General features: G+C 56.3%; 4 protein-coding genes across 4 annotated transcripts; 3 read left to right on the forward strand and 1 right to left on the reverse strand.

The window, feature by feature from the left end:
• Positions 1-4313: 4313 nt before the first annotated feature.
• LY79DRAFT_510605 (uncharacterized protein) lies at positions 4314-6401 on the forward strand (the record flags this gene model as incomplete). Its single annotated transcript, XM_060554180.1, has 3 exons — positions 4314-4369; positions 4437-4593; positions 4650-6401. The coding sequence occupies 3 exons, from the start codon at positions 4314-4316 to the stop codon at positions 6399-6401; spliced, it is 1965 nt and encodes a 654-aa protein (XP_060416756.1).
• Positions 6402-7164: 763 nt separating this feature from the next.
• LY79DRAFT_546031 (uncharacterized protein) lies at positions 7165-8114 on the forward strand. Its single transcript, XM_060557209.1, has one exon. It carries the CDS (start codon positions 7301-7303, stop codon positions 8081-8083), a length of 783 nt encoding a protein of 260 aa, XP_060416757.1. The 5' UTR covers positions 7165-7300; the 3' UTR covers positions 8084-8114.
• Positions 8115-10147: 2033 nt separating this feature from the next.
• Positions 10148-11144, forward strand: LY79DRAFT_91769 (uncharacterized protein). The gene is made up of 2 exons (XM_060565214.1): positions 10148-10378; positions 10453-11144. The coding sequence occupies exons 1-2, from the start codon at positions 10274-10276 to the stop codon at positions 10900-10902; spliced, it is 555 nt and encodes a 184-aa protein (XP_060416758.1). The 5' UTR covers positions 10148-10273; the 3' UTR covers positions 10903-11144.
• A 66-nt stretch (positions 11145-11210) lies between these two features.
• LY79DRAFT_91788 (uncharacterized protein) lies at positions 11211-12440 on the reverse strand. The gene is made up of 2 exons (XM_060565216.1): positions 12078-12440; positions 11211-12012 (listed from the first exon to the last, which is right to left on the reverse strand). Exon 2 carries the CDS (start codon positions 11959-11961, stop codon positions 11386-11388), a length of 576 nt encoding a protein of 191 aa, XP_060416759.1. The 5' UTR covers positions 11962-12012; positions 12078-12440; the 3' UTR covers positions 11211-11385.
• Between the last annotated feature and the right edge of the window lie 264 nt (positions 12441-12704).

Below are 12704 nucleotides of genomic sequence, written 5' to 3' on the forward strand. Positions count from 1 at the left end.
TTCCCCTTTGGGCCCTTTGGGGTTGTAGAGAGAGCGTCTGGTTGGTGATGGGTTGTGGGTGGTGGTTGGGTGACACACAGGGAAGCAGGGCCAGGAAACTGGAGGTGTGAGAAAGAAGCAGCGTAAGACACAGGAGGTGGGTACAATTTCCCCACAACGACACGGGATGAAAGGGGTTAATTGGCACGAACCAGAGTCGTGGTCGCGTGGCTGCGGAGCGCGTCTCTCCCCTCCTCTCTTCCTCCATGTAGGCCGCCGACTGCTAAAAATAGGATATATTTAGAAACCGCTGCAGCTAGGATGCGGTGGATGACACAAGTGACAGGAACGGAGTGGGGCAGGGACATCTGGGAAACAAGCGGCAAAGCCCAATCGGCTTGTGGTTTGGCACCTAGGAACATCCTCCTTTGCCTAGAGAAACATGCACGCCGGCCTCGTACCGTCACAAAGGAACAATGTGCGTGCTTGTATGTGTGTGTAGGTGCGCAGCGCGCGGCACGCGGCGAAGGGGGCTGCGGCAAAGAGGCTCTTTTGCGGCTGCGCTACGGAATTGGATATGGGCACCTGGGGGTGATGTGATAAGCCGTTGAGGACATGCATTTCCAAGCATATCGTTCGTCCTGCCACCGGCCTCGATTACGTTAGTTTCTTGCCGTTGTGGGTGGCCGGCGCTTAACTTAATTATACTGTCAATTAGGAAGGTGGGAATTGTAGGGTGATGGGACGGAGAAGGCGAGATTGCGACGACGCGAGTCACATTGTACCCTGGCACTTCTAGGACAATCTGACCAAAAAGTCAGAAAGAACGACGAACTCTGCCGCACGCTAGACGCTGCCCAGGCAAGGTGTAAAGAAAAAAGGGAGAGAGCTGATTCGGGGCGTTTTACTGATGGTTCGCAACAGCGCGGTGTAGCTGCATGTCGAGGAAAGCGATCTGACTAGGCCCCCTCACCTCTCACTGAATTGTCCTTTCGCGTTGGTCATCTTACCGCCAAGGTAGCAGACTTGTCTGAACGAGGAGACGGCAAACCGCGAACTTTGAAGGGTGTTTATAGAGAAGGACGAGGTTGCGGACGAGGCTTGGCAGGTTTTAGGGGAAACTTATCAGATGCTGAGCCCAACGTCGTCTCGAAGTTTGACAGCCAACAAGGTGGGCTGCGCTGGATAGGTCCCACGCTGGTGGAGCCGATAACACTTCTCGAACATCGAGATAGACAACAGCTCTTGCTCTTGGCCCTCAAAGTCGCATAACCAAGGCAGGCAGAGTGCAACTATGGACGCGGGGTGTCTTCGACGGTGGGGGAGTGATCTAATTCGAGATGATGGGCGACTGGGTTCGGCAAACAGCCGCGGGATGTACGTCGAGGGGTTTGTGAAGTGAGATCTATACCTACCTAGTTCACAACCAAGGAAGCGGACAGACAGTGTCAAATGGCCGCGGCAGATTTGGCAGGTGTCCACACCCCCAGCGGGAATGCCGCATCCTGGGATGCTCGGACAGAGGATGGGCAGTTGAGGGGTTGATATCTGACCCCCTTCACACCACAACCTTTGGTGCGGGAGGAGGAGCAGACTGGGGTTAAACGCAGATCCTGGGCACTTACTTGGGCGGTAGTGGTGGTGGTGGTGGTGAGGGGGGGGGGGGGGGGGGGGGGCAAGCTGGGAAGTGTTTATTGGTGATGGCTTCCCTTTGTCATCGATCAGGGGTAGCGTACGGTAGATACTGAATTAGGCCCGGGGGAGGAGGCTGGGAGCGAGGGGGAGAGAACGAGATTGAGAAAAAGAGAGAGAAAGAGAGAAAGGGGGGAAGAGATATACAGCAAAACGGCAACACAGGACCCGTCGACGCCAAGGCCGCCCTCGAACTCATGCGTCTGACCTGAAAAGGGGTACTGGGAGTGCTGGGCCGTGGTATTGAGAGAAGGCTAAGTCTGATTTGATACAATGTTGAATGAATAGCAGATTGGTTCCCGTCCTTGATCAGACGGCCTGTGCTCTCCCTCTCGTGTGTGTGCTCGTGGCCCCATCGTGCCTGAATCCGGATGCAAGAGTCCGTTCCTGCGTTCCTGCACCGGTACCGGCGGCGGCGGCGGCGGCGCGGTTATGGTGGAGACGGAGGCTCAACATGCGGCCCGGGCACGTTGTTTGTTTGCTTGCTTGCATGCTTGCGTGCTTGGGCGACAGCCTCGCCTTCTTTTTCCCCTTGACCTCACGGGATCATCCTTCCTCTGGCTGGGTGTGCAGAGTAAGCCGTTAGGTCATCCGGCGGATGAGTCATCATAATGATGGTTTTAACGATGCTCAAGGAGGATTTGGCAAGATCCAGGGGGAGCAGTCCGGTTCAGAGTTCCGGCGTCAGTTGAGCCTGGTGGAACGTCCGGGTCGAGCCTTGCGGGATGTCAATGCTCAATGCTTCTTCTAGGTAGCTTTGGTTTGACCTGGGGCCTGGGGCCTAGACCCGAACCTGGACGTGTACGGATAGTTGTGGTTGTAGTGGTGGTTGTGGTTCTGGTGGTGCCGGTGGCGGCGTTGGTGCTAAGGCTGGTGGTGGTTCTGCAGGTCCGAAGATTGGCGCCTCGCGGTACCCGCAACGCAGTGTCAGTATTGAGGAGAGGGAGTCGGGGTGGTGGCCCGCACGCACCCCACACCGGCTAAACGTCAGATGTCTCGACGACACCTGCCACATGTATCTTCTCTGCGGTGTCTCGCTAGCAGCAGGAAAGTCGCAGTGGCTGCCGGTACCTTACTCAGTCTGTCCTAGTACAAGGGGGTTCCACCGGACCCTGAGGCGGTGCGATGTACCGTGATGAAGATTGCGAAAAGCACGGTGCGCTGTGGGCATTCACGACTGTAAGCTCACAGTGCCTAGAGCCGGTCTCACCTCTATTCCTCGTTCCCTGCCTCTTCAGGCTGCCGTTTCACGAACGTCCGCAACGGCCACCAGGACCCCCCGTCATATAAACGCACGCACCAAAAGCCTTCACGGCCTTGCCTTGTCGGTGATGGTGAGAAAGAAGGTGAGGTGGTACGGCGCAAACGAGGTGAGGGCAGGACTAGCTAACTGCTATCTCGACGCATCAGCCATGCCTAACCAAAAACAACATGGCAGGCCTGCTTCTTCTGCTTCTGCCACTTGCTTCTGGACGCAGCAGAGTAATTGGAGTAATACATCACCCCTCGGCCCCGTTTCCTTCGTCTTTTTCCTTCCACCTGGGCACCTTTCTGCTCCTTCACTATCATCCACCCACCCATCCACCCACCCACGTACCTACCTAGTCACGTCTCGTCTCGTCCCTTTTCTTCCCCCAGTGATTCGCTCACCACCCTACCCCTGTCACTTTTTTTTTTTTTTCTCTCCCCCCTCTCCCACACTTCTGGCTTGCTGCTGCTTCTGCGCTGCTCCCGACTTTCTGTTCCCGCATCCTCACTGGATGATTTCTGGCTACACACTCCCCTCACCCCACCCTCGCTCTCTCGTTGCTTGCCCTGTCCTGCCTCGCGACCTGGCACCACCTGCATGTACCGATCGGCGTACCAACACCTACCTACTGCTCTGCACCACCCGTAGCACCCGCACCGCTGCACCCTACCTACCTAAGTGTAAACTGCTGCTCCCCTCTACCACCCACTCGCTCCCGTCATTATTATTCCCCCCTTCCCTCCTTCACTGTCCTGTCTTCCTGCACCACCCAGCAACGTGAACACGATCGCGTCTATTATTAGAACCATCCACGCCAGATTCAGCCCCATCAACCTGCACCTCACAACGCTTGTCCATCCCAGAACCTGTCGCATCTGCACTTGTAATGGGATCAATGTATGTTCTCGATGCGTCGTCTTCAGTCCGCGCTCTCCCCTGCTCCGACAACCTTTTCTCCCACCCGCTTCAAATACTGTTGATCCCGGGATGCGCTACCTTGCCCATGTCCAGTTTGACTGACGTATTATCAGTTCGCAACGATAGCCCACGAGCCCGGCAATTTAGATAAAAGCGATCAGCCCGTCCTGGCCGACTTTTGTTTCCACTCGCTCCCTTGATCAGCCAAGCTTGCTCCGACAAGACATTCAGCTCCGTCCCCGAGCTTCGACGAGTCTCCGCGCTCCTCAGACCCTTCCCCTCCAAGGACCAGTCGAGTCGAGCCCTTCCTCAACTGCAACGGCTGAGACCTCGCCGCCGCCGCCGCCGTCGCGCCGTCGCCACTCGGCATCCGAGTCGCTTGCTTCGACATCTCCCTCGGCTGCTACCATCGCGCCTTGTAGTCGTCTCGCACATATAACTTGACAGCTCGCTGGAGCTTCTACCCTAGGTCAAGATGGGACGCAGAAAGATTGAGATCAAAGCCATCAAAGATGACAGGAACCGCTCTGTGTAAGCTCTTCCTCGATGATACTCCCCCCCTCTGCGGCCTTTCGCTGATTTGTCGTGTCGCGTCTAGCACCTTTTTGAAGAGAAAGGGTGGTCTGTTCAAGAAGGCGCACGAGCTTTCCGTGCTTTGCTCCGTGGACGTTGCCGTCTTCATCTTCGGCAGCAACAAAAAACTGTACGAGTACTCCTCCACAGACATGCGGGAGATGATCACCAGATACACATACGTAAGTCCCCTTCCCTTTCGCAACCTGCGAACGCGGAAGTACTGACTCTCGCGTAGCACGGCGGCCCCAATGAGCATAAGGGCCCCTCGGATTTTAACGGCGGTAACGACGACGACGAGGACGAGGACCCCGAAGGCACGCCGCCGCAGGATGTCCAAATGATTCCTCCCCAGTTCCAAGGACAGGCCCCTTTCCCTCACATGCGGCACCACACACCGTCAGCGTCACCCCCGATTCCCAATGGCATGCCTTTTGCGCAGCACCCTGGCCATCCCGTGCAACGCGGCCACACGCCGCAGCCTAACATGGGATCGCGTCCTGGTTCTGGACAAGACATTCGCCGCATGGGCCCGAATATGGGTCCTCAGCCCGTCGGCCCTCCTGGACCACAACAGCCTCCTGTCAACGGTTTCGCCTACATGCCTAACCCGGCGATCTACAACCCTCAGAATCAGCCCAATATGCCGCCAAACATGTCTCACGGACTGCCCCAGCAACATGGCCCTCAATACCCCTCGTACTCGTCCAACCATCATCCTGCGCATATGCAACAGTACATGGAAGACCAGCGCCGCTCCATGCCGCCCAATTTTCCGCAACCGCAGGGCCAGCAAGGGCCTGGACCTCAAGTTTCTCGCATCTCGCCCTCTCCGCCACAGCCTCCATCTCAGCAGCTACCACCGCAGCCACCTCAGATGTCTCCCCCGCAACCACAACCCCAGCAGCTCGAGCCTCAGCAACAGTCGCCTCAACAACAGCAACAGCCGCAGCCCTCCCACTCTCAGCAGCAGCAACAACAGCAGCCTCAGGCAACGCCGCCGCTGCCCCGGGAGTCAGCGATGCCAGCGCCAATGGAACCGCGATCGGAGCAGCAGGAGAGGCCTCAACCGCCACTCCTCAACACTGACAGCGCGATCAAAAAGCTACCACAGCGTAAGCAACACAGCATTTTCACGCCCATCGACGAGAACCGCTCTATCCTATCACAGCATCTGGCATCGTTCGCCTCCGAACAAAACAGTATCAAGACTGAGCCCAATCGCCCCCCATTCCCTGACCAGACCAACATCAAGGTTGAGGGCAATCGGTCCCAGTCCGTCGATGTTGGCGCGGTGTCCCGGACCAACGGTTCTACGACGTCCCCGCCCCTGCCTCCACGGGCCAGCACTCAATCTCTAAACAAAACCCGCAACATCTCCGTGTCGTCCATTCCAGAGACAACGTTTACCCCGCCATCTCGCACCAATAGCATGAAGCTTGGAGGTAGTGCGCGCCCGCGTTTGAGGGTGGAGATCCCTGACGAACCGTCGGATGGCGGTAGTGCCACTGCCGAGTCGAACTCTCCTCGCAACTCAACCGATGCCACATCCCAGACGACTCGACGCCATGCATCCGACTCGCAGTCTTCAGGCATGGTCCTACCGCCACCATCCCCGTCGGCCCAGACACTGCTGTCGGCTGGCGCCACCGGTCCGCCAAACCCGTTTGCTCGTCCACCCCCGCAGCAAAATAACAACATGAACATCGACACTCCAGTGTCCGCTCTCCCATCCCGATTCTTGAACAATGAGTTTCTGCCCAGCCCCAGCAGCTTTTACCCGGAGTGGTACTCGCGCGGTGGTAATGACAGCAACACGCTGCCCAGTCCATTAAACTTTGCAACTCCAGTTGTCGGCTCAGGTCCCAGTTTCCTGAGAGACGACAACACCTTGAGCACGAAACGTAAGAGTCCCGAGATCAGCGCGAATGGACCACATGAGGGACACGAGGTTGGCAACGAGCCCAAGAGGGTTCGGGTCGACTCTTGAAACCACTTTTATTCTTCATTTCCGCCGTTCTGTCTGCACCATTCTATCTGCATGCTGGCCTCTTTCGGACCACTTATGGAGTGCATTTGGTTCTATGATACCTGTTTCCTTTTCACTTCACGGCATTAGCGTCACGTAGGATATTCAGTTCACATTCTCTTCTATATCTCTGTGTCGGCGGAGGATTACGCTGCATCGACAGGCGCAAGACGGGTCATGAACAGTTACTCCTTGATATCTTTTTTTTGGTTGCTTTTTTATACTTGAAATTTGACGGAGGGCTGCTTTTCGACTTCTGAAAGTCTTCGGGTTGGTGATGCGGATACGTACATGTGAGATGACGGGAAGCATGGAAAACTGGGCTGTAGCTAGAGGTGGATGACCCGATGGGGAGTTTTTTTTCTCTCCTTTTTTTGGTTTTTTTGGCTTCGATCCTGTAATATACTTGGGCAGTTGCTGGATAGTACGAATAACTTATTGATCTCCCCACATTTATGTGTCTGTTCATAGCGTGAGATATCACTTGCAGTTGAGCCAAGATATTGACAACAGTGAGTTAAACACTGCTCTGCTGCGCGGTCCGGCCCGCAAGTATACGCACAGTGAAACTCGCATCGTAGGCTTCAATTCCTCGGGCTGTGCCCTGTGTTGTGGAAGGTGTTGAATTTTGAGGGTTGATGATCCAGAAAGTGTTGTGCTTCCCTGGTATTGTTAGTTGTTGCGCCAGCCATGACCTTTCGGAAACCCTCCACCAACACCAACACCTTCCATAGCCCACACCGGGCAATACGTTCCTTTGCCACCTGACCACTCCGCAACATCAAAGAAAACACGGCAGATATCCGTTTCCTTGATCGAAAAGGAGGAGCTTCTCAGGCGGGGCAGCACACGTGCACATAATGCTCACGCCAGCTGCGAAGCGAAGACGAGTCGACACCGCCAACGAGACACTCCGCAAACCCTTCAAGTCGCCCGTGGTGCGGGGCCGCGAGGGGGCAATTGCGGGATCCGCCGCTGCCGAGAACCCTACAGGGTCATCTCCGCAGCTAAAGCCAGGGGAAGCGACCCATGCGGACCCGAATTCAGGTGCAGGCCCGGGCAGTCGCGACACCACGCCCACTGCGGCCGCCGTGAGGCAGTGGGGTGCAGGGACCCAGGTGACGACGCCGGCGAGGCAGGCTCTCACGCCTACGCGCCGGCCGTTCAGCACACCAAGGCCGCAGCTGCACCCGGAAGCCTCTCCATCAATACCGAGATCAAGTCTTTACGGGACCGCCAGTTCGGTCACGAAAGCCGGTGGTTCGGCGCCTGGTAGCAAGACTACAAGGGAGGCTGAGGGCAGGGAGGAGATTCTCCGGCAGGCTAGGCGGATCCGCGGCGGAGGCGAGGGCGAGACGGACGAGGAGCTTGTTGAATTGATCGGGAAGTGGAGGGCGGCGAGCCAGATGGCCGCGGAGGAGGTGTTTGCAGCGTCCCGAGGGAGGGTTGAGGGAATGGGCGGGCTGGGGGCTTGGAGGAGGGCTCAGAGGGAAGACGAGGCCAGGTTTGTGGAGAGGTTGAGGGAGGGGGATGGTGAGGAGTTATCGCCTGGGCATATAGGAGATGAAGATGGTCGCGAGGTGTGCGGAGATGGAGAGGAGGTGAGTAACTACAAGCCCAAGACTAGAGGGCCGGGTCACTGACAACCAGCAGGAATTCACAATGGGCACGATGCTGAGAAGTATGGGTATTGACTTTGGCATTATTGGGTTTGTGGACGAGGATACGGGGTGGAGGGACGGGTAAGTGACGAACGACTGCCACGGGGACGTTCACTGGCCCTTGTTCCTATCGGTATGCGCGTACAATAACCGTACCCGAATGCACGGCGTGTTTTCAAAAACACACCACATCCCTCGGTCTGAACGGCTCCAGTTTCCGCTTGGTCTGCTCGGACGCCCACCACAGATCACCCTAGGTTGGGAGGACTGGGTACCAAACGATCAGCACCCGCATCTCATTCATATTCCCTCTATCTGGCGGGCCTCCATCATCTTGGGCGATTCTCGGGGCCTCGGGCTCAAGGGGGCCGAGCTGCTCAAACATTTTACCTATAGCCAAGGCTTGCGCGTATGACAGACGGAAGCCAGCCCTACGTTGGCAACAGAGAAACGCGCCAAAACTCAAATTTTGCTCTTCTCTTCGGCCAGGCTTATTCGTCTAACACTGCCCGATGTGGTTGAAAGAAGATAGGTGGTAGGTAGACGTGGAAGAGGCGCGAAGGGAGGGGGGAGGGAGAATGAGCGTGTGCGGTACAGAGAGGAGTTGACGACGCACAAGGGCCTACCTGACCCGGAGATCGTCAACAAATTAATATCCGTACCCTTTTCATAAACTCAAGCCTCGTCTCCACGCTTGTCCCTCACTAAGCCTTGCTGTGCGTCAATGTTGCTTAACTATGAGGTCGGGGCCCGCCGGCGCAGGCACCTACGTACGCGGTACCGTGGTATAGTCGATTATGAACGGACGTTAACCTCGTGCTTCCCACTGAACTCTCACCAGTCAACATTGAAGTGTGGCTGATGTTGGCCGACTAACCCGGTTTCATTGTCGTTGTCCAAGGAAGTTGCAAGAATGGTCACTTGCACAACCCATACGCCCCTTGGCACCAGTGCTATAACCGCGTACGTTGGGGAGCTGGGGGGCGAGGAAGGGGGCGAAGGGGGGAGGCAAGAGACAGTGAGACAAAATGAATTACATTGGCGATGCGGAGAAGCAGGATAGAAACTGCAGGAAGTTTCCTTCGAGATTGTCGTTTCCCCCCCTTTTCCCAATGACATGGCCCGAGCACGAAAGGTTGACGATTCGGTCGCTGAAGGCGTTTTGGCACAAGCCGGTTGGGATCAATTTTGGGGGGGGGGGGGACTAATCTATCGACTGACACATGCGATAGATGAAGAAGTCTCACTCGGGTTGCTTCAAAGCGCGCGGGGAAGGCTTACGGCTGCCCAGACAGACAGGGCAGGACGGATTGTTTCTTCTACTTCTTACGTACTTTTCTGGCGATAGTTGCGGCACGGCCTCTCAGGCCTCCAGTGTCCACCACAACTCAAGGAGCACTGGCAATGTTTGTTTGTGTGTGTGTGTGTGTGCGCGCGTCGTGTTTTCACTGTGATGCGCGCGTGTGCTCTCCAGGATGGTTCTTTGAGCCTTTTCGTCATTCGGGATCCGAGGTAGATGAAACGACTCTGATGCTTCAGCGCTGCCGCAGGATCGTACACGAACCGCCGTCGCCACACTCCTCGGCCACCTCTCAATGGACCCTCCCAGCCGGTCAGGGCCAATGAGGGGCCCGCCGCTTCTGCATCCTGACCTCTCAAACTAGCCCCTCCCCAGTCTCCCCCCTGTGCGTCGCCCGGGTAGGACAGAGTTAATGATGCCGACACCCCATGTCCGAGCAGATAGAGGGAGAGAGACACAAATATGTGGACACTAGGTGACTGACAGGCCTCCAACCTATCACTCTGGTTCTTCTCATATTTCCATGGGTTTTTGGCCCTTGTTTTCTTGTTTGGAGTGAGTTCAAATAAAGCATCCACCCGCTGCATTGAAAAGTCTTGGCAAAACCCGTATTCATACATTCTTGTGCTATTTCATTTCATTTTCCATGACTACACAGCTACCCTTGGTCGTCGGTTGTCGAACAGTTCTGCTTACTCTATTTTGGTTGGCGTAGTTGATCTGCAGCCCTTTACACACGGCGGAAGTACTTGGACATTGACGATACAAAAGAGAAACCCGTCTTTGAACTTCGGCGTGGGAACTATAGGGAAAGGGATTGGACCGGACATAAAGGGGGAAACGAGAGGGCGAGAAAACCGCAAAACGTCACCATGGACGCCTACTTGACCGCTCGACAGGACGTGGTCAACCCCAACGAGCTTCCGCCCGGCTGGGTCATACAGAACGGACGGGCAATCCCCTGGTGGTACAGTAGGGTAAGTCGCATCATCTTGCGGTTCTCCCCCCCCCCCTCGATTGAAATGCTCCGGATGCTGACAGACCCCGACAGACTGGCGTCATCGTCAAGTGGTCCGTCTTCCTCGGTCTCACGACTCTCTTTGCCATCTTCCTCATCGTCGCCTACGCCCACGGTAAGAGCCGCCTGAAGAAGGGCCTTCTCCCCCTCGGGTATCACCGCTGGCTCTTCAACCGCGCTCAGCTCGCCCGCGTCGACAGCCGCTACGCCTGGCCCACCGCCACCTACAACACCTACCGCCCAGAGTACTACAACACCCACCCGCAAGCCCAGGGAGGCGGCTATTATGGCATGCAGGGGATGCCGCCGCCGACCTACGACCCCAACTCCGCGAGGCCACCCATGTATGCGCCGCCCGAGGGCGGCTCTAAGGTCGACCCTTCCCAGGAGTACGGCGTCACACCGCCAGCGGGCCCTCCACCGCCGCCGGCCGCCGTTGCTGCGAATCACACGGGGCAGGCTTACCCGTACAGGGCGCAGTGAAGTGGGACATATGCTAGAGTGGCGATGCGCAGGCCTTATTACTGCGTTAAGTGTTTTCAAGCGGGTTTTAATATGGCATGTGTCAACAGCTCACTGCCGGTTGCAAGACACGACTCAAGACGACATGGACTGAGGACACATCACATTCACGAAACAGATGAAGATGGGGACTTGGACGAGGAGGAGAAGGAGGAGAAGGGGGACGTTCACCATATAAAGGCCGCAAGGCCTCATGACCATTGAGGCTAGACGCCTCGTGCACCGAGGACTGGACGCCTTGAACCTAACGACTGTATATTGTACAACATAGGAATATTCCTCCCAATACGATTTGAAAATGATACCTTTGAAACGCCTCGCTGACCCCGGTTCGTGAAATGCCGTGGGCACGTTGGAACAGCTCGTTTACATTCGTGGCAGGCGTGAGTATCGTTATGAACAAACAAATAAATAAATAAATCACTTGCCTTGTTTCTAACCATCCTAGTCAACGTCCATAGCGTCGGGGTCGTAGTCTACTGAGGCTGAGGTCTCACTCGGGGCTGGATGATTCGGTCTGACTGCGCTGACCGGCTGCTGGGAACCGGAAATGAGTGTGCCTACGGGTTGCTGGGAGACGAACGGCGGTGGCATCTGCACCGGCGAACCCTTACCCTCGCGTTCGAGACGCTGTCTCTCGCGCATACGGGTCCGGGACTCGACGATGGCCTTACGAACGCTGTCTTGCTCGGGTGGGACAGTCAGAGAGGCGGGCTCGTTGTACAGAACCACCTGCATGCCGGCAAGCTGGCCTTCGTGGTTGGCCAGAAGGGATGACGGAATGCGCGTGGCGCGCAGGTGCTTCTCTATGTCAGGTAGGAAGACGAGCTTGCCATCGTCGGGCTCGCTTTCAGAGGAGGAGAGCTCGTCGTCCATGTTGAAAATATAAACCTTGTGCTTGGTGTCGTCAAGCTGCATCACTTCCTCATCGGATGGTGGTGGTTTGCGGTCGCGACGGCGGCGACGGCTGGTGGGGGAGGTAGAAGGCGACGAAGTCATGGAAACAGCGTTGGGGGCCATGGATGATGGAGCCGGCTCCTCCCCCGGGACATTGAGTTTCTTCTGGCCATTCTTCTCTGCATACAGATGTTAGCGCAAGAAGACGCCAAGAAACCTTTTTTGTGGGTTCGGCTTACCTAGATTCAAAAGACTGAGTCGTTTGGACAAACGTTCGTTGTCTTGGAACTCGGCTTTTCTTTTGCGCCTTAGCTGCCTCGCCTGATGATGTTGGTGCTGATCCGGCTCCATCGCGTGGGAATCCAGCGCATGGGAGGGAGATTGCGCCCCGTGCAGCAGCATATTTCGGCGACTTTTTGCTGGAACTTTCTCGCGTGCAACCCTTTCCTGCTGAAACCCCCAACTGCTACTACCAACTACCTAGTTCCCTTTTCCACAAGCCTGGCTGACCCGACCTTACGACACCGACGATAATAGACAACGACGACGATAAGGACGAAAGCGGGTGCGATGGTCAATTGACCGAAACTCCAAAACGGCCACTGGAACCGCAGCGAAGAGACACAGCAGCAGCAGCAGCAGCGCGTACAGGACCGCCACCAATCGGGGCTCGCAGTCGAGATACGAGGTAAGGTGGTAAAGGCGCGGTACTGTTAATCTTGAATCGCCGTTTCCGGAAGAGTAGGGAATATCCCGTCGCAGAGCGAAGAACGCAGTTCCAAAGTCAATCTGAAATCCAGATGACGTTGATTCGGTAACGTAACAGTCTTTCGCTGGCAAGACACAGCCAACAGCGCGTTATTGCT

This window comes from Colletotrichum navitas (genome assembly GCF_030913465.1).
Source record: "Colletotrichum navitas strain CBS 125086 chromosome Unknown LY79scaffold_14, whole genome shotgun sequence".
NCBI lineage: Eukaryota > Fungi > Ascomycota > Sordariomycetes > Glomerellales > Glomerellaceae > Colletotrichum > Colletotrichum navitas.